Raw genomic sequence first — 24,987 nt, 5'->3', positions numbered from 1 at the left:
TATTAGTGAGAAGGGTTAAATGAAACAGTATTCTACCTCAGAGATCTTCAACAGGGGGTCCGGGACCCCTAGGGGATCCTCAGAGTTACTGCAGGGATGCCACCAAATTACTACTGTTTTTTTGAAAGTTTAAAAAAAACTAAAATGTCTTAACATGAATCTTACATATTATTGGGAAATATAAATCAGCCTATTTGTGAAAAAAACAAAACTGGTGATAGGCTTACTGGCCTATAGGTAAGGTAGCCAACCACAGATACACTTCATTCTTAGGATTCACTATGCCACATGTTTAACATTAAAACATTATTTATAAAATGTATGGCAACAATTAATTTAATATCTTAGTATTCGATAAAAAGGTATGTATAAAGGCTTTAGGCCTCCCTACACGCCATTGTAGGCCAAGTTTAATTTAAATTTAATTTAAATTTAATCAAATTTTAATTTCTTTTGTTTTCCTGTGTATAAAGTAATATTTACTATTAATATAAACAATATTTAGTCTGATCACAGACACCAATGATAAGGCCTACCTGAAAGAAGTAGAGGACCTGACCCACTGGTGTCAGGCAAACAACCTACTCATGAATGTCAGCAAGACTAAAGCGATGATAGTGGACTGGGAAGATGCAGGGAAGGAACTACACCCACCTAATATAAACGGGTCCTTGGGGGAAAGAGTGGACAGCTTCAAGCAATATGGTGTGTCCACATCACCTAGGGTCAGACCTGGGCGCTGCATACTGACTCAGTGGTGATGACTGTAAAATCACATCCCGATTTTGACTAAAGATACTGTCCCTGTGTATTCTTCTGTAGTTGCAAGCCTAGGATTGGTGGCCGACAGTGTGATCGCTGTGCTGCAGGTTATTATCGCTTCCCCGACTGTGTACCTTGTAACTGTAACCAAGGTGGCGTCACACCTGACATCTGCCACCCAGACACAGGGAGGTGTCTCTGCAAGGTGAGTTCATTGCATCAAATTGCTGATTTAAAAACTTCCTCATTTTTGTTTTCCTTGCTCTGACTTTCTCTCTATTATTACTGCTATGTTTGTAGAGAAATGTTGCTGGCGTCAAGTGTGATACCTGTCTGCAAGGTTCCTTCTATTTTGACCCCTCCAACCCTCACGGCTGTACCAGGTGCTTTTGCTTCGGAGCGACTGACCAGTGTCAGAGCTCCAGCAAACGCAGGGGGAAGGTGTGTTTGCTTTTCGTGCCCCTGCATGTCTATACATACCTATGGAATTGTCATGCCTGCAGAGCTTTCTGGCTGATAGCAGCTATGTGGTGAACAACATCATTTGTTTAGCTGCACATATAGATGTTCAGAAAAACAGCCTACAGTTGCATATTGGTGATTTCTTTGGAATATGGGTACATTCTGTTATTCTGTTATTCATCTCTGTTTGTTTGTTTGTTTGTTTGGTTGTAATATTATGTGTATATGTATAAGTCACAAGCCTACAGAGTATGTTATCACTTGTGAATTGTGAATACAGTACACTTTTAGGATGGATTTTTCACTTTAAATACTCCCTGTTGTAAGTTTGTTGATATGCGGGTCTGGCGTTTGGAAAGCCCTGACCAGGAGGAGGTTACCTCTGTGCTGAACACAGCCAGTAACACAGTGGTGGCAGACATCCAGGAGCTTCCTCCCACAGTTCAAACTCTACACTGGGTGGCACCATCATCCTACCTGGGCGACAGGGTGAGTCATTAAAGGGAGAGAACACCATGACAACGATATGTGTCAATAAATGTTCATAGGGCTTTTATTGAAAATTTAAGCCAAAATAATTGTAATATTAAAAGAAAATTGAACTCGCTAACATAAGCAATCTGGCTGCGTTCCCACTTTAAACTGTTTATTTAAATGACTCATCTGGAAGTAAAAAATGTATGTTTAACTTACATTTCTGTACTACCTCACTTACCATTGTTGCATGTGGACCCAGTTTTACAATGCGGTAGTTGAGCATTGTAATGGCCATTTCAGTTAACTGTCACCTTCCTGTCACACTGTTTGTACACAGGTGGCTTTTCACTTCCAAACAGTTTAGTCCAAATAATTCAGTTTAACTTTTTTTTCTTTGTCATTATCTCCTTTTGCTTTTATGCACTCCATTTTAGAAACGTTGCATACGTTTTCCATACAATTTTAGTAATCAGATTAAAAGATATAATACTATCATAAACTGATAGAAATGATGGCCTCGACTATTAGTTGTGAAATAAGACCCAGGTTGCAGAGTTACAGAATTTCATTTAAGCTCATTTCTGTATTCCAGTGATGCCTGCAGTCCTTTCAGTTAAGCTGATAGATATTTGGGCTTTATCCCTCTCTCTTAGGTGTCGTCTTATGGTGGTTTCTTCACCTACCAGTCCAAATCCTTTGGGATTCCCAGCGAGGGCATGACTCTCCTAGACAGGAGACCTGATGTCGTGCTAACTGTGCGTAGTGCTAAATATCTCTTCACATTTAGACCTCTTTTTTTTATCAGTGGCGGAAACACTGCTTATTTATCCATCTTATTATTTTCCCCTGTAGGGTCACAATATGACCCTGATCCACATGGCTTTACAAGTCCCACTTCCAGACAGGCTGTACCAGGGCAGAGTCCAGCTGTTGGAGGTAAAGTACAAACCAGTTCCTTCTTTTTTCTTACAATCTAAATCACCACTAGGCTGTGATTTTAAATCATCCACATGATATGGAAGTGTTGATAGGGGATGAACTATACACTATTGATTTTTTATATTTTTAGTGCAAGTTATGAGGTCATTCAAACCCATAAGTTGATTCCTTGGAAATCTGCCTATTTGATTATAAGATTTTTGTTTGTGTGATGTCGATTTTGACCAGAATGTGGGGCTAGTGGAAAATTCTTTGAATGTCTAAAATGGAAAAGGCTTTGTCTTCTGGGGAGTGTACATGTGCTTTTTAAAGTTCACAGCAATCTGCCATTAGATTTAGTTATTTTTGGGGATAATTAAAATGTTATCCTGATAATGGTGCTAGAGAAAAGGTCAAGTAGTCACCAAAGCCATGAATATTCATCCTCACAGACCATAATTATTTATTCCAAGTTTAAAGACAATCTGGCCAGTTGTAGTTGAAATAAATTGCCCTGCATCTAAGTGTTAAACAGATATACTGCATATCATAATATACTATATGTATAATATTTCTTGTTTTATATGATATGAAATTAATGAAATATGATTTTTGATTTAGGTCACCCTCATACAGATTTCTTAGAATTATTCACAAAATACCTGATCTGTTGTCTGCAGGGAAACTGGCGCCATGCTGTCAGCAACAGGCCTGTCTCCAGAGAGGAACTGATGATGGTCCTAGCCGGTCTGGTTGGCCTGAGGATCCGAGCCTTGTACTTTACTCAGAGCCAGCGACTCAGCATAGGGGAGGTGGGCCTGGAGGGGGCGACTATCACAGGGACTGGTAGTCCTGGAAACACTGTGGAAGATTGTTCCTGCCCCCCTCAGTACACTGGAGACTCATGTGAGGTGAGGAGTTTAAAGTTAAACATCCTGCAATACTGCTTTGTCTTTATTTTTCCTTGAATAAAAAGGTGTATAGATAAATGTTAGAAGATTTTAGGATTATCCTCTTACTGTACAACCTGTGTCTTTTTTGAAAATCAAATGATAGTCTTTACTGAACTCCATAAGTTACAAAAAACAAGCGCATATTTAAAGCGTGTGTATCGTGCGTATAAAGTGTAGTATCGTAAAAAACTTTGCGTGTTAATGAATCCTGTCTTGGGTGACAAAAACGTGAAAGGTCTGACTGCATTGACTCTTCCATACTTTCATACTCAAAAAAGTATTTTCTACACCTGAAATACTATAATATATAATATGTAGGTGTGTAGATTGGTTGGTAGTGGTTGGGGAAATTAGGATCATTTTGTCAGGTCTGAGAAACAGTGGAGAAAACAAGCAGGGTGAAGCAAGGTGTTGATTGAAATGGAATCTTGTCATCTCTAAAGAGCTGGACCTCCTCCTCATATTTTTAAGGGTGTTCTGACACGCCTGAACCAAGTACCACACCCTTTCCCTAAAGAAAAATTCATCAGCTGAGGCACTTTGGATGGAATGTCATGGAAAATACCGTCCGGGGAGCTTCCCAGCCAAATTGTGAAGCCCCGGGCTGGGATATGATGCACAATCACGCAGACATTAAATTAGTGATTATACAGCTAGAATCACTGGCGTGGCTACAGCTCACAGAAACATAGTGCAAACAACCATGATGTAGTTGCCAAGGAAAAAAACTTTACTTGAATTATTTTTATAATGTGAATGATGCTGATATGTGTTTGTGTTTATCAGATCTGATTTGTATACACATGATTGCACCAGGTTTGCCCACGGAGGCTAATTAATTAAACAATGGGAATGTAGCAACCACTAATTAAAAGGGTTTTTCATGTAACAGTGAGCATTTATTAGTGGAGAAAAAGACTAAAAAAATAAAGAATATCAAGATTTTTTTGTCCTTGTTTGTTGGAGTACTGTTGCTATATAGATGTGGTTACCAACCTGTGTGTATACATGAGCAAAAGTCTGATTGGGAGTGTTTAAAGGAAGTTGATTATATGTGCCCAGAGGCGGTATGACAAGGCGCCTCGCCTTGACACATGAGGTGTGGTAGTTGGCAAACCGCTGTTACTCATAAACCTGAGTGCGTTCGCCTGAGTGTACCGACAGTGTGCGTGTGTCAGTACACCCGACACACCTAGTTGTGTCTGTCGTGTGTTTAAGGAGCGTGATTCAGGTGTGAGTTTGTTGTTTGTGTTGTCTGAGTTTGTCTGACTTTCCTCTGTCACATACAGTATGCTTGCACAAACACCGTTACAAACTACACGCACACACATACACACTAATAACATTTTACAGAATATTAATACATATTTAACTTGCTTTTCCAAGTAGATGCTTTGTCACCACACCCTTGCAGCATTTATAATATTGTCATTTTCTTTTTCTCTATTCAGAAATGTTAATAGTGGATTTCCTGTGTGTGCATGCACCAACACTTGAGTGTCTCAATGTGTCTCAAGCTATTTTTGTGTGTGTGTCTGTGTGTGTGTGTTTGTGTGTGTGTGTGTGTGTGAAGAGAGAGAGAGAGAGAGAGAGAGAGAGAGAGAGAGAGAGAGAGAGAGGAAAAAAGGAGAGAGGGAGAGAGCACTTGCATGTGTGTGCTTGTGTGCCTGCATACACTCATGCTGATCTGTAAGACTGACTCAGGTAGGAGATGGGGCGTGTCCTCTTTTTTGTACGTGTGTGTGAGTGTGAGTGTGAGTGTGAGTGTGTGTGTGTATAAGAGGCTGAAGCAGGGGAGAGTGGAGCATTATTTCACTCAGACTAAACGTTAGGAATGTCAGATACGCATATGGATAGACGGCGGCGTACAGGGGTTTTGTTACAGACCCTGCTGTGTTGGACTTTGATTGGACTTTGCTGCGCCGGCCACAGGCCCCGAGAGAGAGGGGAACAATCCCGCTATGCCAGGCACCATGACAGATGGGCTCAAAGGATACAGAACCCTTCACTTCATGATCAGGGAACTCAGCAGATAGAGTATCCATCATTGAATGATGAAGGTACCCAGGGGGTACGCTACCCCTTGGTAAATGACAGAGGACAGACAGTTCGCTATCCTTCTGTTAATGACAGTGCTTCCAGTTTTCAGATTCAGGTAAAAGATCTGTGAAGATGTGATGCGTCTTGTTGTTGAAGGGACTTTGTTTCACCTTAGCTGTAGGTTACACTTCTCACCGTCACAGGTGTGGATTGGTGGTGACTTGAAGAGCGTTATCTCTGAAAGGAAAGGGCATGCTTTGGCTCTTCAATGTTACTTGTTAATGACACTCATTTGAGGTCAAGTTTGTTGCTGTGCTGCTTCTACAGTTTCTAAGTTCTCTCTGCTAAACATCAGTGATAATTGTGTTATACATTTGTACATGGTATCATTCAAGGTTGGGCAATATGATAGTATATAACCTAAAAAGATAGAAATGTGTTTATTTACATTTTTTGCTGTTAATAATTGTAGTTGTTATGTATGTAATGTTACAAATCAGTGAGCAGGAATGCTTTTACCAATGTTGAATTTACAGGATTTTTTACATCATTGTAATGAACAATTTTCATTTTTTATGTATTTAATTCACTGGATAAGCGAAAATATTTTATTGTTAATTGGTTTTATTTAATCTATGAACAAAAAACAAAAAAAAATGAATTCCAGAAAAGATACTCTATCATGATATATTATATAACATTTAACATGGTAGTGGATTTTTTTCTAAAACTATTTTGTCCACCCCGAGTATCAAAATTGTTCTAATTTGCTTTTGAAGTCCGATACACTAATATACTACAGTGGTACACTTAGGTATATGAGTTATACTTGTAAATAAGCAGTAACTTCAGGTTGGGTAATCATGTTTATATATATATATATTTGTTTTTTGCAGAAATGTGCTCCTGGTTACTATAGAGATAGCAGTGGGCCTTTCCTGGGCCGCTGTGTGCCCTGTGAGTGCAACGGCCTGGCTGATGAGTGTGAAGGGAGGACAGGGAGATGCCTGGTAAGAAATACACTTAACCTTCAACCCTTATTAGGGACGTGACGACCACAGGTATATAGTAAACACCAACACATATACCTAAAACCAAGAGCGATTACTTCACCCAGCCGACTTCAGTGTGAGCCACAGTTTAATCCGAGTCTAGACCTTTCACCTTTCATGATACATCTGTGTGCCACGTCAGAAGCACTATTTGATATGGCTTACTAATTTCCTGTTAGGCCCCTCTTGCTCATTATTCCCCTTGATGGAAGGATGAGGCTTTACGCATTTCAAAATCTCAGCCGTCTCTGTTGTGTTATTGTTATGCAAGACACACAAGACCAGGCCTGTGTGTGAATGTAGACATTGATCCACACCCTTACAGCCCAAAGACAAATGGACACAGGAGGCTGAACACACACTCTCTGCCCTGTGCATCAAACACACTCTGATGGATTGGCAGGGACATGTCTTTTCTCTCTGCCCCTAGACGATTGCATTCCTCAATGTAATAACAGACTTGATGTCTGGTTGAGTTGGTACACCATGTGTGTTAAAGGCTAGCTGCAGTGCACGCACGGTACTTGAATTTAGTTTTTTCATTGTCTGTTCACTATTTAGTTTCTTCACATATCGTTTCTAAGTGGTTTAATGAGTACATTATGTCATTTTCAGAACTGTCAGTACAACACGGCTGGGGACCGATGTGAACGCTGCAAAGAAGGTTACTATGGAAACGCGGCTCAGAGGACATGCAGAGTTTGCCCGTGCCCATTCAGCGTGCCTGCAAACAGGTGCGTAAAAAACAAACAGACAGATGTACTATAATGAAATGGAAATGTGTATTTCAAGAACTAAATCATATCTCTGTCAATCTGCAGTTTTGCAATAGGTTGCAAAGAGGTATTTGAAGACTTTGAGTGTATATGCAGAGCAGGCTACACTGGAGAGAGGTGTGAGAGGTGAGTGTCTGTATAGACATATGAGGTTAATAGGCCATGCAAATATGTTGAAATCCTGTGCATATACTATGTATTTTAAAATACTTAATAATAATAATAATAATAATAATAATAATAATAATAATAATAATAATAATAAGAAGGCTTACTTATTTCTTATTATTTCTCTTTCCCATAGTTGTGCTCCTGGTTACTATGGCGATCCACTGACGCCAGGAGGAAGTTGTCGGCCCTGTAATTGCAATGGCAATGGCAACAACTGTGATCCCAGGACTGGAGGTTAGATTGTGGACTGCCATTTAAAAACAATGCATTAATCCACTATTTAATTCTGCTACGTTAGGACGCCTGGTTAGCTCACCTGGTAGAGCAGGCGCCCATATATAGAGTTTTACTCCTCAACGCAGCGGTCGTGGGTTAGACTCCGACCTGCGGCCCTTTGCTGCATGTCATTCCCTCCCTCTCTCTCTCCCCTTTCAAGTCTACGCTGTCCTCTACAAATAAAGGCCTAAAAAATGCCCCAAATCTTTAATTTTGCTATGTTAGTTATATTCAGTCATTCTGTTTTTAAATTCTAATTCATCATCATACATTTAATTGTTCTCTTCTTGTGTTTCTCCAGTTTGCAAGAACACCCTGGAGCCAGGAGACACAAACACAGATGAGCAGTGCCAAGGTGAATTAAGAAAAAGAACTGAGGTCTGATGCTGTGGCGTGCAGCTTACAATATATTGGGTATGATCCCCTTGCTAATCAAACACTCTTTTGCATTCCAGAGTGTGATAATTGTGCCCAGACTTTACTACAAGATCTGGAGAAGCTGGATGATGAGCTGGGAAGGATCAAGACTCAACTGGACAATGCCACTGCCAGTGCCTCCTCTCAGGACAGGCTGAAGAAGCTGGAAAAGGCCGTGTTAGACACCAAGGTAACATTTCAGTGTACTGCAACTTAGCACCGTAACTCTGAAGGATACAGATAGGGTTGAAGACAAGGTGAAGAGCACTTAGAGATATTTAAAAGAGTCATAGTTTCGGTGTATACACAAAAGCCATGAAATTATGTCAAATCCTGATGCAAAATTCATGATCACAAGCACAATGAGAACTGTTTTTTTTTTTTATTTGCACTTTGCACAATGTCCGTTTCTTACATACACATGCAGACAAATACACACACAAACAGTATGGCACAGGATGGGTGTGCTTTTTAAAATATTCGAGATTCCTGCTGATAAGCAATCCCAGTGAATATTGTCCCAAAGCCTGTGTCAACACGAGTTAGAGACCACACCACTGGATGCCAGTGCTTGTTGCACCGACTTGTCGTTCCTCGTTACCATCTAATCTCTGCGTTACATCCACTTAATTTGAGCGTGCATCCTTTGTGCATTCATGATACACGAGTGAATAAGGACAGCGTAATTTAAACACAGCCCCAATCACGGTCAAGCTTTAGCACACCACCTACAACATCTGAATTTTCCTCTATGCAGCTTCATTTACATGTCTGCTACTTTGCTTTCTGCAGATTCTTGTCAACAGATTTAGCTCTGCCATCAACACCCAAACGTCCAGAGTCAACCAGCTGGAAGACGACGTGAGCACTCTGTCAGATGACATCAGCACCCTCAAAAACAAGGTAGAGCGATGGAGACAAGGTCTAATGTAGCATTTTCTTAAAATATCAACATGTAATAATACGTGTATAAATGTGTATTGTCGGTATGTATTTTTATTTAGGCAGATAAGAGGGCTGCTGATGCTGACAAGGCGGTGGCAGATATCGAAAAAACCCACAAGAGGGCTAAAGATCTGGACTCAGAGATTCAAAACATGCTCAAGAAAATCCAAGGTAAACATTTAATTCAGCAGCACAACTCTGTCCTGTCTCTAGTGTATTAATGTATTGTTTTTTTTAACTTTCTTTTGACATCCTACTGAACTTTTCTTCTGTTTTCTGCATTTATATTTGGTTTATCTACAATGTAGATATTGATGTTTTTGTGTGTGTGTGTGTGTGTGTGTGCGCGTGTGTGTGTGTGTGTGTGTGTGTGTGTGTGTGTGTGTGTGTGTGTGTGTGTGTGTGTGTGTGTGTTGTGTGTGTGTGTGTGGGTTAAGCTCTGCTGGACCAACTGAAGGATGCAGGCACCAGTGGTAATATGCCCAATGAAAACCTGTCTAAGATGCTAGAAGATGCTCAGCGCATGGTGAAGGAGATGAAGGATAGGAACTTCACCCCTCAGAAGGCAGCTGCTGAGAAAGAAAGAGAGGAGGCCAAGAAACGTACGATACTTAGTCTATACTTAGTCAGTAGAAGCTGACAGAAAATTCTTCCAAACCCCTCCAGAATTGCTTTATCAAAGTTAAACATCACTGCAAAAGAAATGTCCATTAACCTATTCTATTCTATTTTCTAGTGCTAGACTACATCAAAGCTAATGTAAGTAAGCGGTGTGACCAGAATGAGGCCGCAGCACAGAAGCTTCGGGGCCTTCTGTTGGGTTACGAGGCCAAGCTGAATGACTTGGACGAGGCTTTAAAGAAGGCAGGGGACTTGCTGACAAAAGCCAACGCCCAGAATGGACTTAATGCTCAGACACTGGGAGTGTTGCAGGTATAACTCACAAGTCAACTGGTTAATCAGTTATGAGAAACACGTGGGCTTGTTGGTTAATGGTTAGTTAGGAAAGAAATTGTACTGAGGGTCATATGTATACATAAGTTTATGCATTTGTTTCATAAACAAGCAGTGCATAAATGATGATTGGGGATGTAGTGGTTTATAACATTAAAGTTAATTCAAGTTATATTAAGTTATTATGTAAATAAAGTAAAGAATGCCCTGTAGGTTGTTTATGGGCCTTCCACAGTTACTCTGAACTGACTCATGTGCTCATTACAGAAAAAAATCGATGACTTAAAAAAGGAGCGCAAGACTGTTGAGGACCAAATTGCCATGGCCAAAAATGAGCTGCAGAAAACAGAGGATTTGGTGAAAATGCTATCTGACAGCAAAATGGTAAGTTTGGCAAACTGTTACCTGCATGTTTGCCTTAAATATTCTCTGTACTCAGAATGATACACTTGCATATCTCATATTTTGTTGCTTCTCAGCATAAGCCAAAACATTTTGACGCACTGTAGCTATGCCTCATCTCACGATCGAGCTGTCAGGTCCCAACATGCCGTCCACTCAGATAATGATCCATGTTTTCGCTCGCTGTGCTTTGCAGCAAGCTTAAAGGAATTTCCTGCTGTTATTAATAACTTACACCCACTGTCCTTTTCCTCTGAAGGAATACGAACAGCTGGCAGCACAGCTGGATGGTGCCAAGACTGACTTGACCAAGAAGGTGAATGAGATTGCCAAAGCCGCAGCCAAGGAGGACATTGTGATCGCTGCTGAGAATCATGCCAAAGAACTTAGCAAGCTGGCAAAGGAACTTGAGGAGTAGGTCTTTTGTGCACACAATGAAGACACACAATCTCATTATAACCCAAGGTCTAATGAATCCATTTAAGCAAAACCTTGTCTGTGGTTTATGCTATGGAAGACCTCCTGGCTGGTTCAGTGCTGTTTAAGCATTGTCTGCTTAGTTTTTAAGATGTGTGTCGTTTGCATCCATTCTCCATGTGTCCATTTGTGGTTTCTTTTCTTACCTTCTTATCCTGTATTAAAGTGCTGTGAAGAACGCAAGTGGACGCACTGAGGTGCGAAATGCCAAAGACGCTATTGACGCCTACAAGAACATCACAGATGCAATTAATGCTGCTGAGGCTGCAGCCAATGAGGCCAAAGGTGCTGCCGACAACGCCCTGAATGTAAGTCACAGACGTGATACCTTTAACATAATGAAACTGTACAGGCTTCTATGAATGAATATGTCTATGTGAAACTATTTTAGAATATAATTTCACTTTAACCAAAATATTTTCTTTCTTCCTATAGAATGTAAAAAATCAGAAGCTCACAGAAAGAGCAAAAGACCTTAAGGAGACTGGTGATGACCTACTGAATAATGCAAAGGCGGCAGAGACAGACCTTCAAGGTATTCAGCCCCACCAATAAACAGTTGTTTTTAAAATTACCCAAAAGCTCAGTCACTAATTCTTGTTTTTCCAGGCGCGGGGGACAAAATTACTGACCTGAAGAAACGCCTGAAGAACGCTGATGAGAAGAAGAAAGCTCTTCAGAAAGACCTGCTTAATGCACAGAACCAATTAGACGGCATCAAGAGAGGTAGAACAAGTCAAGGCATTATAGCATTAACAGGACTATTTAACTGATTGTGTCTGAGCCTATTGACAAGGTTCATATTTCCCCTAATCACTCATTTTGTCAAATCAGATGACATCGGTGGTATGATTGATGAAGCCAAGAGGAAGGCATCTTTAGCCAATGACACAGCCAACGCCACTATGGACAAACTGAATGGCATCAGAAAGGAAATTAGCAATATCAGTGTCACTCCTGTGCACTCCAACCTGAGCAACGTGTTGAATGATGCGGACCAGTTAGGTGAGATTTTGAAAAGATGTCTTTAGGCACACTAGGCAACACTTTTTTGTGTACTTTAAGGTTTAGGAATAAAAGATAATGCTTTCTACACATTACAAGTTGTTTCTCCTTTCAGTGAAGGACTTGCTGAAAACCATCCCATCTCTGAATGATAAGATCTCGGAGGTGGAGAACCTGACCTCGCAGGTCGCACCATTTACCAACATATCTGAGGACATCAGGAAGATCAAAGAGCTCATTGAACAAGCTCGGGACGCAGCAAACAGGGTGAGGTCTCACTCTGTACATTCTGTACATCCATAACCAAGCCTAAATCAAACCAACTTGTCCCCGCTTTTTCCTTGATAGGTCTAATTTCCCTTTTTTGTGTGTCTTTTCTCCAGATTGCGATCCCAATGAAGTTCACAGGCAATGGCTACGTGGCGATGCGTGCACCAAATAATCGGGATGATCTGAAGGCCTACACGCTCCTGTCTCTGTCGCTGCAGAGACCTCTAGGCAGGGGTGATGGAAGACGCAGACGCAGACAGGCCAGCAACAGTGGAGACATGTTTGTGTTGTACCTTGGCAATAGAGATGTAAGGGACTCCAATTGCATATGAATGGTTTAATATAGATATTTAATTTGTGATTGTACCCAAGGCATTAACAAACTGTGTCTTGTAGTCTTCTACGAACTACATTGGTATGGTTCTGAGGAGCAACAAGCTGTACACTGTCTACAAGCTTAACGGAGTCGAGTACGAGATGAAAACGGATTTCATCACCATGTCTTCGTCTGAGCCAGCCAAGTTTGATAGAGTGGACCTACACAGGTAATCTGACGCGGTTCTTTTTGAGTGTTGTGAAATGAAAGTGCACATTTATGGCATCTTTCAGTTTTCAGTCTTATTTACATTTTTTACATTTACATTTGATTGTCTTCCAACATAGTTCATTATTTAAAGTGAAAAAAGGCCAAAGACATTTGTGACTGTTGTAAATGTGATATGTGGATATTCTTTTCTCTCTTCCGATTTAGGATTTACCAAGATGCAAAGATGATCCTCACCAAAGATATCACCTCCAACTCACTCAATAAATTGAAATTTGAGGACAGCGTGCAAGGAAAAGAGGGCAAGAATCTCCTGGACCTCAGTCCCAGTGATGTTGTTTTCTACGTTGGAGGCTACCCTGACAACTTCACCGTAAGCAACAAGGAAATGAGAACAGCAATACCATTAATTTAATTATTTTGAACTAGCATGGGACTTATAATACCTCTATTTAATTAACATCTCTTGTTTTGCTTCTCCTCAGCCACCAGCTTCTCTAAACTTCCCCAAGTACCAAGGCTGCATTGAGTTCTCCTCTTTTAACGACAAAGTCGTCAGTCTCTACAACTTCGAAAAGGCAGAGGGGATCAATTCAGAGACTCCTTGCAAGAGGTAGGTCCTAGTATAATCAGTGTTGGGAATAACTAAACTAATGAAGTTTTTGAACTACAAAACATGTGTCTATGCTTTTTCTGCAGTCACGTTAACCTGTAACATTACTTCAACATGCAGCAGCAATAAGTTTTATAAAACGTTATTTTTCTATCCAGATATGTAATCCCAGTGGATTCTGACTACTATGAAGGCACAGGATATGGCAAAGTGGTCATAGATAAAAGAGGTGGCACCCTCCGCATCGATATGAGCATCATGTCTCGTTCAGAAAATGGTCTGCTCTTATACATCGGAAGTGAGGTAAATTATTGTTCATATGGTTGCTTCATAAATCTTCTGTTTTGATCCATTTTGAATAGAACTATATGTACTATTTGCAAGAATTTGACTATATTTCCCCCGCGACATAGGACAATTACTTCACCGTGACGATAGAGAAGGGCGTCATTTTCCTGCGTAGCAATTTGCTCCAAGCACCAGCTACAAATGCAGTGAAAACATTCCCGGTAAGAAGTTTTTGTTTTGTTTTATGCAGTCACTCAGGTTATTTCTTGGCAACTACCATTAGGCTACTCAATCGGATAACATTTGTAAATCAAGAATCATTAATTCAACTGCATCTTGCTCCTCTATCGTTTAGCTAAGTGACTGGGCAGACATCCTAATCATTGCTTCAAAGGGAAGAATTACAGTCCGCTTGGCTGGTAACCAAGTGGCCTCAGCCGAAGTTGCATACGACCAAAACGCATTTCAAGAATTCTATGTTGGTGGTGCCCCGCGGGACTTGAGGGAAAGGTACGTGGTTATCAATCTTCCTTTTAATTATTGTTTGTTGTGAGTTAAGTTAAAACTTTTAACACTTTATTGAGAGTAACTTGATTTTACTGTTCCTCTTCACAGAGATAAAATCACCATACAGCCATTCAAAGGATGCTTGAAGAATTTAAAGCTGAATAACATCTTTAAAACTGTTGATGAGCAAGTGGGCATCAGCAAAGGTTGTCCCACGGATTCCTTGGTAGGACATTAGCCTCTGCATCCCAAACCTGTTACCAGCATTCATATCACTGCCCAAACCACACTTATGAGTCAACTAATTAACAGATGTGTAATGTTGTTACAATGTTGTAGATTTCTCGTAAAGCAGAGTTCAGCTTGGGGAGCTCGCTGTCAGCTGACCTCGCAGGCTTTAGTCTGGCCAATGACGTTACTGTCTCCCTTGGATTCAAGAGCACAGAGAATGAGGGCCTCATTCTGCAGGACAAACAGCTGGTCAGTCCTTACATCTATTTTGAAATCTGATATTTTAATTGTGACTTTATGCGATAGGATTTGTGAGAGACAGCAGGAAGAACTTGAATACCTTTTATCTTTTTTTCTACTGTTTTCCAGGCTAATGGGATGAGTCTTGTGTTGGAAAATGGCTATGTGATTCTCAATTTCAACGGCAAGATCTGGAAATCCAACAAACAATATCAGGATGGCCAGTGGCATTATTTGACTGTAACCAGAAAAGATGGAAGGTATGAATGTTTTACATTCACACACATTATAAATAATGTGAACATATATACACATTAGTCAGTGGTTTGGTGTGATTTTAATTGTATTCCAATGACAAGGAGGTACATGGGCTCAGTTCCACATAAATAAAAAATAGACATTGCCAAATACAATGCAGTAAAAACAGAACTGCTTTGACAAGGTTGGCTTAGTGGTGGAGCAGGCGCACATGAGAGGTTTATGCCTTGACGCAGAGGTCCTGGATTCGAATCCGACCTGTGACGATTTCCTGCATGTCTTCCCCCTCTCTCTCCCCTTTCTCACTTAGCTGTCCTGTCAAAAATTAAAGGCGGAAAAGCCCAAAAAATAATCTTTAAAAAAAAACTAAATAAAACAGAACTACTCAATACCTGCTTGAATCTAAAGCTCTTATACAAAACAACACCATGATGATTTTTCCAAACAGGTCTCAGCTGATTATTGATGATGAAGACGAGGGTCAGCAGCAGGATCAGAGTGGCAGCACCATAACTGACACAGGTGGCTCTGTGTTCCTGGGAAAAGAGAAGTTCAAAGGCTGCGTTTCCAACCTCTACACAAGACGGTAATATTTCCTGACTTTGCAACTTTGCATATATGGCTGGGTTTTAAAAAATTGATTTTCCGATTCAAATCAATCTTCATTTGAATACTACGATATTGATTCATAAAATCCCGAGATCAATCTTTTAAGAAGCTCCGTTTTAAAGCTAGAGTGAAAATATTGGTATCATATGAAACTAGACGATCTAAGGAATCTAGGTCATGCTAAATAATGCTCCAAAGTTAGGCTACATTTTGTTGAGGGCCATGGCCATTATCACAGACGTATGGCTTTAGGTATACCGTCTCTTCATCACACCCTCTGCACTTGCAAGAAAGCACATTTTTTCTGTCTCTATGTAACTGTCAATTCCTAATGATGACTTTAATATTTTTACTAATGCACCAGGTTAGAGGGTTCCTTGTACAATTTACAGCATTAGTTCTCTGAGAATCTTTCATATTCAAGCCAAATTAGTATTGTAACTGACATATCACTTCACAAACTGATATTGAATCGAATCATATCGAATCAGAAATCAATTTGAATCGGGACCTTGCGAATCGGAATCGATTCAGGAAATCAGTGGCGATACCCAGCCCCAATTGTACAGTTGCATCATTTTGATATACCTCAAGATTTATGTACAGCTTTTATTATTGAAGTTACAAAGTGATTGTTTGCGTACCAAATATCTATGTTCTTTGATGTATGGTGTTTATATTATTTCTCTGTCATTTGTTCTGTTTGCAGGCCAGACAATCTGTACAAGCCTGAGGACCTCAGCACCTTCGAGGCTTCTGGAGATGTCTTGCTTGATGTGTGTACTGCTGACAGTCTCGCTCAACTGATGCTGGACCGCGCCTCTAAGAAGGTGAGTGTTTGTTTATTGTTTTAGTAAGGACAACCAGACCTAATGGTGGCATAATTGAATCTTCTTTCCAAAGGAAATCCACTCGGTTCTCTTTCCTTTGAATTAAGTGGCATTATTGGATTACGACTAGAGCAATCCATCTTAATTAAAGGTATAACTATCAAAACTAGCATGTACATTATGAACATGTTGACTTGATGATTGATTCCACTCACTAGCAGTAAGTCATACCCATTTTTTTCTTTCCCTTTTGTGACTTATTTTACATGTGTGCAGTGAAACCTCTGTATAATACTATTGTTGAGGGCAAATTGATAATTGCGTAGTATTTCCTTTGTTGACATTGTTTACATTATATTTTGCTGCCTTGTTTTCAGAGATGAAGAAGAAGGAGCCCTAAGACCTGCTGATGCTGACAAGAATCTTAATATTGACATGAAAAACTGGCAGCTTGAAGCACAATGTCCTGTTGCTTATGCACAAGCTCATTCATCTGCAGTGTACTTAAATAAAAAAGTTGCATGAACATTCCCAATAATCATAAGAATTACTAAATGTATTGTATCTCTGTCTATTTTATTTAAAGATCCATTCATTACAAACAAAAACTTGTGAATAACAAGCTTGAAATCAGCTGATGTCTCTTTTCTTTTCTTTCATTCTTTCTTTCTTGTAACTCAGTAATGAACCACTTTCTAACAAGCACATGCTCTCTAACTAACTGTTGTCAGACCTAATGGAAACACTCAAACATGCCTGATTATAAAATGATATAAATCGTGATCTCACTATCAAATAAAATCAGTAATCAATAAACATTCTCTGGCCCGTGACTAGGGTTGGGTATCGTTTGGATTTTTACGATTTCGATGCCGAACCGATACTTTTAAAACGATTCTGATTCCATAACCGATTCTTGAAAAACTGAAAAATTACATCAAAGATGTATTATGTTTACTAGCGATCACATGCAGCGAATGGTTAATATGCTTTTACGTCCGTTTTGTTGAGCACAGAGGGGAAAATATGGCATTTTAAAAGTAGCCTACATTTACGGTAGCTAGCTAACGGTAGACTACAGAGAAAGTGTGATATTTTTATGTCCGTTTCAGAGCGACAGAGGGAAAATATTTCAGTCGACACATTAAGTGGAACCGAAACGAGGAACCGAAATGTGCGTTCTAATCCGGTCCAATTCCTACCGGTCGCGTAGGAACCGGTTCCATAGTGGAACCAGGTTTCGGTACCCAACCCTACCCGTGACCCAGTTTTACCTGACAACATTCATGTGAATTTGATCATGACATACTTGTATATTCTACTTTTATCGACATAGAGGGACACATTTTAAATATTTAAAGTTAAAATGCATATTAAATGGAAATCCTCCCTGTTGTGGGCCAGTAAAGCCATGTGAGATATGGTTACATAAATAAACTCGTCTTGACTTAACAACCAAACCTAAATGTATCAGTCTTCTATCTCTTGAAACACAGAATGGCACCCCAGCATGAAGGTTGAGTAACACTGATCTGCATTATAATAAATGATGTAGCCAACTGGAAGTTTGTAAGCATTTCCTGAGACGAAATGTTGGTTGGTTTTCCCAGCTAAGCTCGGCCTCACGGTGAAATATGCGAGGCCTAGCAGAGCTTACTGTGTTCAGACATATTATTAAAGCATGATTGCATTTCTTCAGATCACTGTGGATCTTGCATGCCCATCATAATTTACTAAGCTCTATGCATTTGATTTGGAACATCCGACTAACGTAGGCTGAATCACCACCACAATCTATTCTCCAACAACCCCTGACCCACAATACATGGCCTGAATAATGAATTCTAAGCTGCTGCATTAGTCCATATAACTGCAAAATCAGTTGACACTAACAGTCTAGACTTAAAGGAAATGTTTAATCAAAGGAGTAACAGAAAGCCAAAATACAGAAGAGACAGTGATGTGAAATTCAGTCATAATCCATATCATGATATCACACATGATATTACAGTGTTTAATGTTTGTTTTTCCTTTATCCATGATTGGTGTTTTCTATAATATCAGGACTTCATCAGCCATCTGTTTATTGTTTAATAATCTGCGCAACTCTATTACAAGTTCACTTAATACTGGAGTATATGTCAAACTGAAATCACTTAAATCATATAATCAACAACTTTCCTGTATGCTGTACTGAACGAGCACAATTTAAAATTCCTCACTATGTTGAAACCAAACGCACCTCTGAGTAAACAGAATGTTTACGGGGGTTGTGCTACTGCTCGAAATATGATAGTAAAAACCTCAACATAACCAAAACAAAGCATCTGATGTGTTATTCTGTAGCTGTAATTATAAGATAGACACTGACCCACCAGTTATCATCAAAACTTACTACATGAGGGATGAAGTCATTACTACTGGGCTATACATGGCTATTTATATAAACTATTACATTCTGATTGTTAACTCTCTTTGGGTGACATCTGGTCTACATAAAAGCATTAGTCGATTAATGGAGTAGTACATCGACAGTAATTTTAAAAGCAAAAATTTAAAAATGAATTGGCTTTAGCTTCAAAATTAGGAATGATTGCCGGTTTTCTCAGTCTTCTATGATAGTAGACTGAATATATTTAGGTTTTGGACTGTTTTTCTGACATAACATTTAAGTCAATTAATCTTAAAAGAAAAAAAAAGTTAGTTGATGCCCTGCATTCATTTATTCAGCGTACAACATGCGTGTGTTCTCTCCTATGTAGAAGATATTTTTTAGTATTGTAGTCATTCTGACCACTATACATTGTCATACCCTCTCATCTTTATTTACTGACAGAGTTGAACCCCGTTGGAGACTTCCCCAGATATACATGAGCAAACTCTGATTAGAGGGACAATTTTGTACCTTGTGCTGAGTGGGTCTTTTGTTTGTTTGTGCTCTTTTAGGATGTTGTGATGCAGGCGATAAATGAGAGTCTATCAGCATGTGCATTACCAGCCCTGGTTCAAAATGCTTATCGCATGGGTGGCCCTGTCAGCAGCCTGAGCTACAGCCTTCCACTACAGGTCCTGCAGCCCAGGTGAGTAACCTGTCTTACATCACATTTCACAGGCATACATACACGGCATGCACGCATGGAAGAGTTCTAAATGAAAAGTGTGCTTGGCTGAGTGTGTCCTCTTAAGAAGAATGCTACAGTTATGTCAGAGCCATCACACACAAACACTAAGATGGTGTCCGTCTTTATTCTCTCCAGGCCCCACTTTTCTCTGGATGTCAGGACTCGAGCTCCTGAGGGCCTGCTGTTCTATGCTGCTACCAGAGAAGGGCGCTCTCATCTCGCGTTATACATATCCAAAGGCAGGATCAGACTGTCTGTAGGCAAACAGAAGGAGATCTTCAACAGGGAGAAGTACAATGATGGAAAGTGGCACTCGGTTAGTAATCTAATGTATTTTGATGCTACCATGGCATCACTTAATCCACATGATAGAGCAAATCTGCTTCGTCATTCTTTATGCATATGGTGAATATGTTGCCTGCAGGTCATTTTCAGTTTGGAGAAGAAGAAATTTCGATTGGTTGTAGATGGGATCAGAGCCCAGGATGGTCAGCTGACAAATGCTGAGTTGACATCCATGCAGAAATTTGTGTCACCTGTGTACCTGGGCAGTGCCCCGGAGTCCCTTCACAAAGAGCTGAAGGTAAATAAAAAAGTACTCACTGGCCAATTCTCACAAACACACTCAAACAATTCATTCACAAATTGTGATGTCTTTGTAAGTTTTTTTTTTGTTTGTTTGTTTTTTACTTTTAGTTGAAGGCCCTTCCAAAGCAAAGTGTGTCTGGCTGTATTCGCAATTTTAAAATGAATGGAGCACCAATTTCAACTCCAACCACAAACCACGCTGCCGGCCCCTGCTTCGATGGACAGACACAAAGAGGAGCTTATTTCTCAGGGAATGGAGCTCATGTCATCATCAGTGAGTACACCTCTTTGATAACAATCTGATAATACTGCAGAAGCATTTCTAACCACCATAATGATCTCTATCAGCTTCTGTCGGTGATCAGTAGGAATTGCAACTGCATCCACACAGTTTGCCTCCTAAACAAGTGAATGACAAATAATGCTAATAATTAAAAACTCATATTGTAAAGACATATCTAAAAAGGTGCCAAGGTTGACATGTCAATGGAAATGAGTGGGGTTTCCCTTCTTTATTTTTTTCCTAAAAATAAGGCAAGTACAGTGCTCAGCATAAGTAAATACACCAATGCTAAAGTTGACTAAAAAGAGGAATACAAAAATCATCTTTTGGAAATTGATCTTAATGCCTTAATTAAAAAAATTAGAAAAATCCAACCTTTAAGGACACCAATTTTCTATGTGAATGAATAATGTATCGTAAATAAATAAATGTTCTTCCTTATAATACATGTTAAATTCCCAGGCAGGCAGATTTTTATTTTTAAAGGCCAGTTATTTCATGGATCCAGGATACTATGCATCCTGATAAAGTTCCCTTGGCCTTTGAATTAAAATAGCCCCACATCATCACATACCCTTCACCATACCTAGAGATTGGCATGGGGTACTTTCCATAAGATCATCTCTCAATGCAAATCAAACAAGCTATTAGGCTAACTGAAATAAGGAATTAAGGAAAAACATTTATTTATTTACGAGACATTATTCATTCACAAAGAGGTGAAGGTTGCATTTTTCCTAATTTTTTTTAATTAAGGCATTAAGATCAATTTCCAAAAGATGATTTTTTTATTCCTCCTTTTAGTCAACTTTAGCATGGGTGTATTCACTTATGCTGAATACTGTATGTCCAAGAAGGGGAATGTGAGTGATCATATTAGAATTTTTAAGTTTCTTCCAATTGAGCAATACAAAAATTTATTTCTCACATAAATATTATACAGATTGCAGAAAATATGTAAACATATATTATTTTACAGGTCTAGTGATTTCTTAATGATTGCCTAGTTAGTATCCTGACAAGGACTATGTATTTATGTGTAATTCAATTTGATATTAATTATATTTAAAAATGTGGATGTTATAGGCAGTTGGTAATATATCCACAGAAATGTACTGGAACAACTAACAGAAATCTATTTAACCCAAGTAATGTATTTTTGAAATGTTTTTTGTACATATTTGTTAAATTTCCCGTATGCTAGTAGTGTACAACAATTACATTTTTGAATGTTGAACTTACCAGCTGTGCACTGAGTAAAAGACTCTCTGTTACACACTAGATATTAATTTGAGTTGATTAATTAAGGAACACTGTCTCCATTTTCTCTATAATTAGTACCTAATTAGAATTCAAAGACACTTCCTAGGAAATTAGTTACATGTCAGTTCCTTCAAAGTAACTATGAGACCTGTAAAAAAGAGTCTCCATGATATGTTCATTTCATGGCTGTCTCCTCATTTTTTTTGATACTTAATGCCAATGATGACAACCAATGATGAAATCTGTTTTCTGTATTTCAGATGACTCCTTTGTTGTGGGCACCAGCTTTGAGCTGCTGTTTAATATTCGTCCGCGGAGTCCGACTGGACTCCTGCTACATGTTGGTGATTCCAGCAGGAACCAGTATGGGCCTGCAATGGGCCACTATCTCACTGTCTACATGCTCAAAGGAGAGGTGAAGCCTTTCTGTCAGTTTGATGATGCCATATCAGCTGTTTTTTTTTGTTTTTTTTTACTTTTCTGGCCTTGTTTTGGGGACTTTACCAGTACAGAACAAATTCTACATTTAACCTCGACTGAAAAGGTGTCTTTACTTTAAGTGTGTGTTACTGTACATGCGATTAAAAGCACTGTGTTTGGACCCATTTACAGGTAGTGGCACAAGCAAACAATGGCAAAGGGGAATTCATGGTGTCGGTGAAGCCCAAAGCTTCTTTGTGTGATGGAATGTTTCATAAAATTTCAGGTAAAATGCACACACTCATGAAAAGACATGACAAAAGACAATTTAAGACAAATTAAAACTGCTTTTAGAACCTATTGTGACACTGATATGAATCATCTTTTGCATTAAGTCACTGTCCATGTGTCTTCTAGTAATCAAGAGGAAAAATGTTGTGCAACTGCATGTGGACACAATCGACAATTACAAGATTGGACCACCATCTTCCACTACAGCTTTGACCAAAGACTCCTTGTATGTGGGTGGCATTCCTGGTGAGTGTTAATCGGAGAGTTAATCTACTTAGTTTAATTTTAGTTTATTCACACATACCACAAATTCACCACATGTACCTTTCTGCTGCAGAGATGTCAATGCAACAGATGCTCCCTGTTACATCGTCCTTTGTGGGATGCATCCAGGACATGAGGATCAACAGCGACTCGGTCTCATTCGACAGGCTGTCTGGTGCGTTCGGTCCGGTCAACCTCAAAGAGTGTCCAGGCTGAACGTCTCACTGCTTCATCATGGAACAAACCTTGGGACCACGTCCACCGCCAACCATGTGCAATCTGTTACCAAGACAGAGAATGTGTTTGTGTATAACGGTGTATCATTTTTGAGTGTGTGTGTGTGTGTGTGTGTGTGTGTGTGTAAAATAAGCAGCAGCTTACCGGTTCATATTATTAGCTCTGTTTAACAATGCTGTATTTATTTTGTGATAAAATCATGTATCAGGGCCCCGATTCACATATTCTAACAGTTGTTTTACAGTCTAATGTGTTGGTCCATGTACTTTCTGTCGACAAATGCTACTGGATATGCTTATAATTGGTCAGGGCTGCAGTAGGAGCAACCCAGCACTTTAAGAAAACAAATGATGCCTTTTTGTGATGGTGCTTTAATGTAGATCAACATTATTAGTTGATTTTTTGTTTTGTTTTTGTTTGTTGGAAAGTTTATACTAGAATAATTACGTTTACACCCACGGTGCTCAATTCAGTGACATTTCAGGCACATGCCAGCATGTAGAATTATGCATTTTACCTGGTTTAATAGAAATGGAATCTGTACACAGGTCGTGAAATCACATGGTTTCCCCCCATACTGAATTATTGTTGTTTTGAATTCATTTTCCATTTTGCATTCCTCTGTCATGCATGAGGATGTTCTCTGTGGATGTTAATCAGTTACACAAGAACACAGCGTGTTTCTGGAACATTGTATATGAGTTGAAAACCAATATAGATGCCTTTAACTTCTAATACTGTATATCTCACAAGTTTGGGACCATTTAGCCCATATAACTATAACGTTGAAAGTAATATAACAAAAAACAATACCATGTCTCTTATGTATTTAAACTCCCACAGCAGATGTTTACCTGCTTTGTACATTTGTGGAAATATTTGTGATATGAGAAAAATATGCATGATGATTGGACATATTGATTTTACATGCATTCCTGTCTTATGACCACTGATTTGTAAGCCATTTTGTAATTATTGTTGTTTATAAATACTTCTCAGTGCCACAAGTAGGTCTTGAAAAATATCTTTTGATTGTGATCATGGTGACAACTCAAATGTCTGTGTGGAGAAGGCATTGACACAGCATTTAGACCATTATGTAGGGAGAAAACATGTAATTGATGATGAATATGAATTTAGTCAAAAATGTCCAAGAGGATCCTTTGAACCCTCCTTGGCCGGCTATCTCCATGACTACAGCACTGACTACAGCTGCTCCTCATAGCTCTCAATCACAAACCACCACGCCCACTCTGATGCTGCCTTCAAGGACTTTAGGAGTGAAAATTGCAAAGTCGTGCAAACACCCAATTCTTTGACCCATCAGCTTCTGTGACCCAATTAGGTAGGCTATTTTAACCAGTGGCGGAAGAAGTACTCGCCCACTGTAGAAATACTATGTTACAAGTAAATGTTCTGCATTGAAAATGTCACTTAAGTAAAATATTCATACCATAAAATATAGCCTCAGTATAAAATTCAGTATGCATGCAATGGCCCATTTTGGAATAATGTATATTACAGTAATATTATTCATTAATGTGTTCATGGCTTTAATGTTGCAGCAAGGTGGAGCTAATTTTAATTCACGTTTTATATATTACTTTACATCTTGTGAATCCCACCCTGGGGACTAACAGTCTAAAAAAAGTCTCATTGTTATAATAATAATAAAATGTAGACCTATTTATTGATTATAATTTGTGTTAATTTCAATCTATAAAGTAACTACTAAAGCTGTCAGATAAGTGCAGTAAAACGTAGTTGCCTCTGAAATGTAGTGAAGTAGAAGTATAAATAAGTAGGCTACTTCAAATTTGTACTTTACTTAAAAAAATGTAGCCTACTTAGACTTTCAACCCCTGATTTTAGTTATTGCCACAGCAAATGTTTTAATCTAGCTTTGTCACATAGGCCTACTTTATTTGTTCTGTTACAAAAAGGACACAGTATTTAGAAGAAACAATTTGATAGCTATAATAGCAGAAATATATACGTCAAAACTATATCCTGAGCTGGTCGACCCTATCAAAATTGGTGAC

General features: G+C 39.2%; 1 protein-coding gene across 1 annotated transcript in view; it reads left to right on the top strand.

Annotated features, from left to right (window-relative positions):
- Positions 1 to 23,955, top strand: part of LOC120568611 (laminin subunit alpha-3-like) — a 58,749-nt gene extending 34,794 nt beyond the window's left edge. The window contains exons 36-78 of the mRNA XM_039816223.1: positions 823 to 967; positions 1,063 to 1,203; positions 1,552 to 1,713; positions 2,355 to 2,456; positions 2,554 to 2,637; positions 3,300 to 3,530; positions 6,509 to 6,622; positions 7,280 to 7,398; positions 7,486 to 7,566; positions 7,745 to 7,845; positions 8,189 to 8,242; positions 8,343 to 8,494; positions 9,097 to 9,207; positions 9,309 to 9,420; positions 9,687 to 9,851; positions 9,986 to 10,182; positions 10,471 to 10,587; positions 10,865 to 11,019; positions 11,249 to 11,390; positions 11,518 to 11,617; positions 11,692 to 11,808; positions 11,917 to 12,087; positions 12,203 to 12,354; positions 12,471 to 12,665; positions 12,754 to 12,902; positions 13,109 to 13,274; positions 13,387 to 13,514; positions 13,673 to 13,817; positions 13,928 to 14,023; positions 14,158 to 14,312; positions 14,418 to 14,535; positions 14,649 to 14,789; positions 14,910 to 15,040; positions 15,487 to 15,624; positions 16,357 to 16,477; positions 19,424 to 19,557; positions 19,735 to 19,915; positions 20,024 to 20,182; positions 20,296 to 20,461; positions 21,994 to 22,148; positions 22,346 to 22,439; positions 22,571 to 22,690; positions 22,782 to 23,955. Of these exons, the coding sequence (XP_039672157.1) occupies positions 823 to 967; positions 1,063 to 1,203; positions 1,552 to 1,713; positions 2,355 to 2,456; positions 2,554 to 2,637; positions 3,300 to 3,530; positions 6,509 to 6,622; positions 7,280 to 7,398; positions 7,486 to 7,566; positions 7,745 to 7,845; positions 8,189 to 8,242; positions 8,343 to 8,494; positions 9,097 to 9,207; positions 9,309 to 9,420; positions 9,687 to 9,851; positions 9,986 to 10,182; positions 10,471 to 10,587; positions 10,865 to 11,019; positions 11,249 to 11,390; positions 11,518 to 11,617; positions 11,692 to 11,808; positions 11,917 to 12,087; positions 12,203 to 12,354; positions 12,471 to 12,665; positions 12,754 to 12,902; positions 13,109 to 13,274; positions 13,387 to 13,514; positions 13,673 to 13,817; positions 13,928 to 14,023; positions 14,158 to 14,312; positions 14,418 to 14,535; positions 14,649 to 14,789; positions 14,910 to 15,040; positions 15,487 to 15,624; positions 16,357 to 16,477; positions 19,424 to 19,557; positions 19,735 to 19,915; positions 20,024 to 20,182; positions 20,296 to 20,461; positions 21,994 to 22,148; positions 22,346 to 22,439; positions 22,571 to 22,690; positions 22,782 to 22,924 (5,860 nt within the window). The 3' untranslated portion in view covers positions 22,925 to 23,955. The remainder of the gene's footprint in view (positions 1 to 822; positions 968 to 1,062; positions 1,204 to 1,551; positions 1,714 to 2,354; positions 2,457 to 2,553; positions 2,638 to 3,299; positions 3,531 to 6,508; positions 6,623 to 7,279; positions 7,399 to 7,485; positions 7,567 to 7,744; positions 7,846 to 8,188; positions 8,243 to 8,342; positions 8,495 to 9,096; positions 9,208 to 9,308; positions 9,421 to 9,686; positions 9,852 to 9,985; positions 10,183 to 10,470; positions 10,588 to 10,864; positions 11,020 to 11,248; positions 11,391 to 11,517; positions 11,618 to 11,691; positions 11,809 to 11,916; positions 12,088 to 12,202; positions 12,355 to 12,470; positions 12,666 to 12,753; positions 12,903 to 13,108; positions 13,275 to 13,386; positions 13,515 to 13,672; positions 13,818 to 13,927; positions 14,024 to 14,157; positions 14,313 to 14,417; positions 14,536 to 14,648; positions 14,790 to 14,909; positions 15,041 to 15,486; positions 15,625 to 16,356; positions 16,478 to 19,423; positions 19,558 to 19,734; positions 19,916 to 20,023; positions 20,183 to 20,295; positions 20,462 to 21,993; positions 22,149 to 22,345; positions 22,440 to 22,570; positions 22,691 to 22,781) is intronic.
- Positions 23,956 to 24,987: the final 1,032 nt, after the last annotated feature.

Source organism: Perca fluviatilis, chromosome 11, assembly GCF_010015445.1.
Source record: "Perca fluviatilis chromosome 11, GENO_Pfluv_1.0, whole genome shotgun sequence".
NCBI lineage: Eukaryota > Metazoa > Chordata > Actinopteri > Perciformes > Percidae > Perca > Perca fluviatilis.
This window is presented reverse-complemented; position numbering and strand designations above follow the sequence as displayed.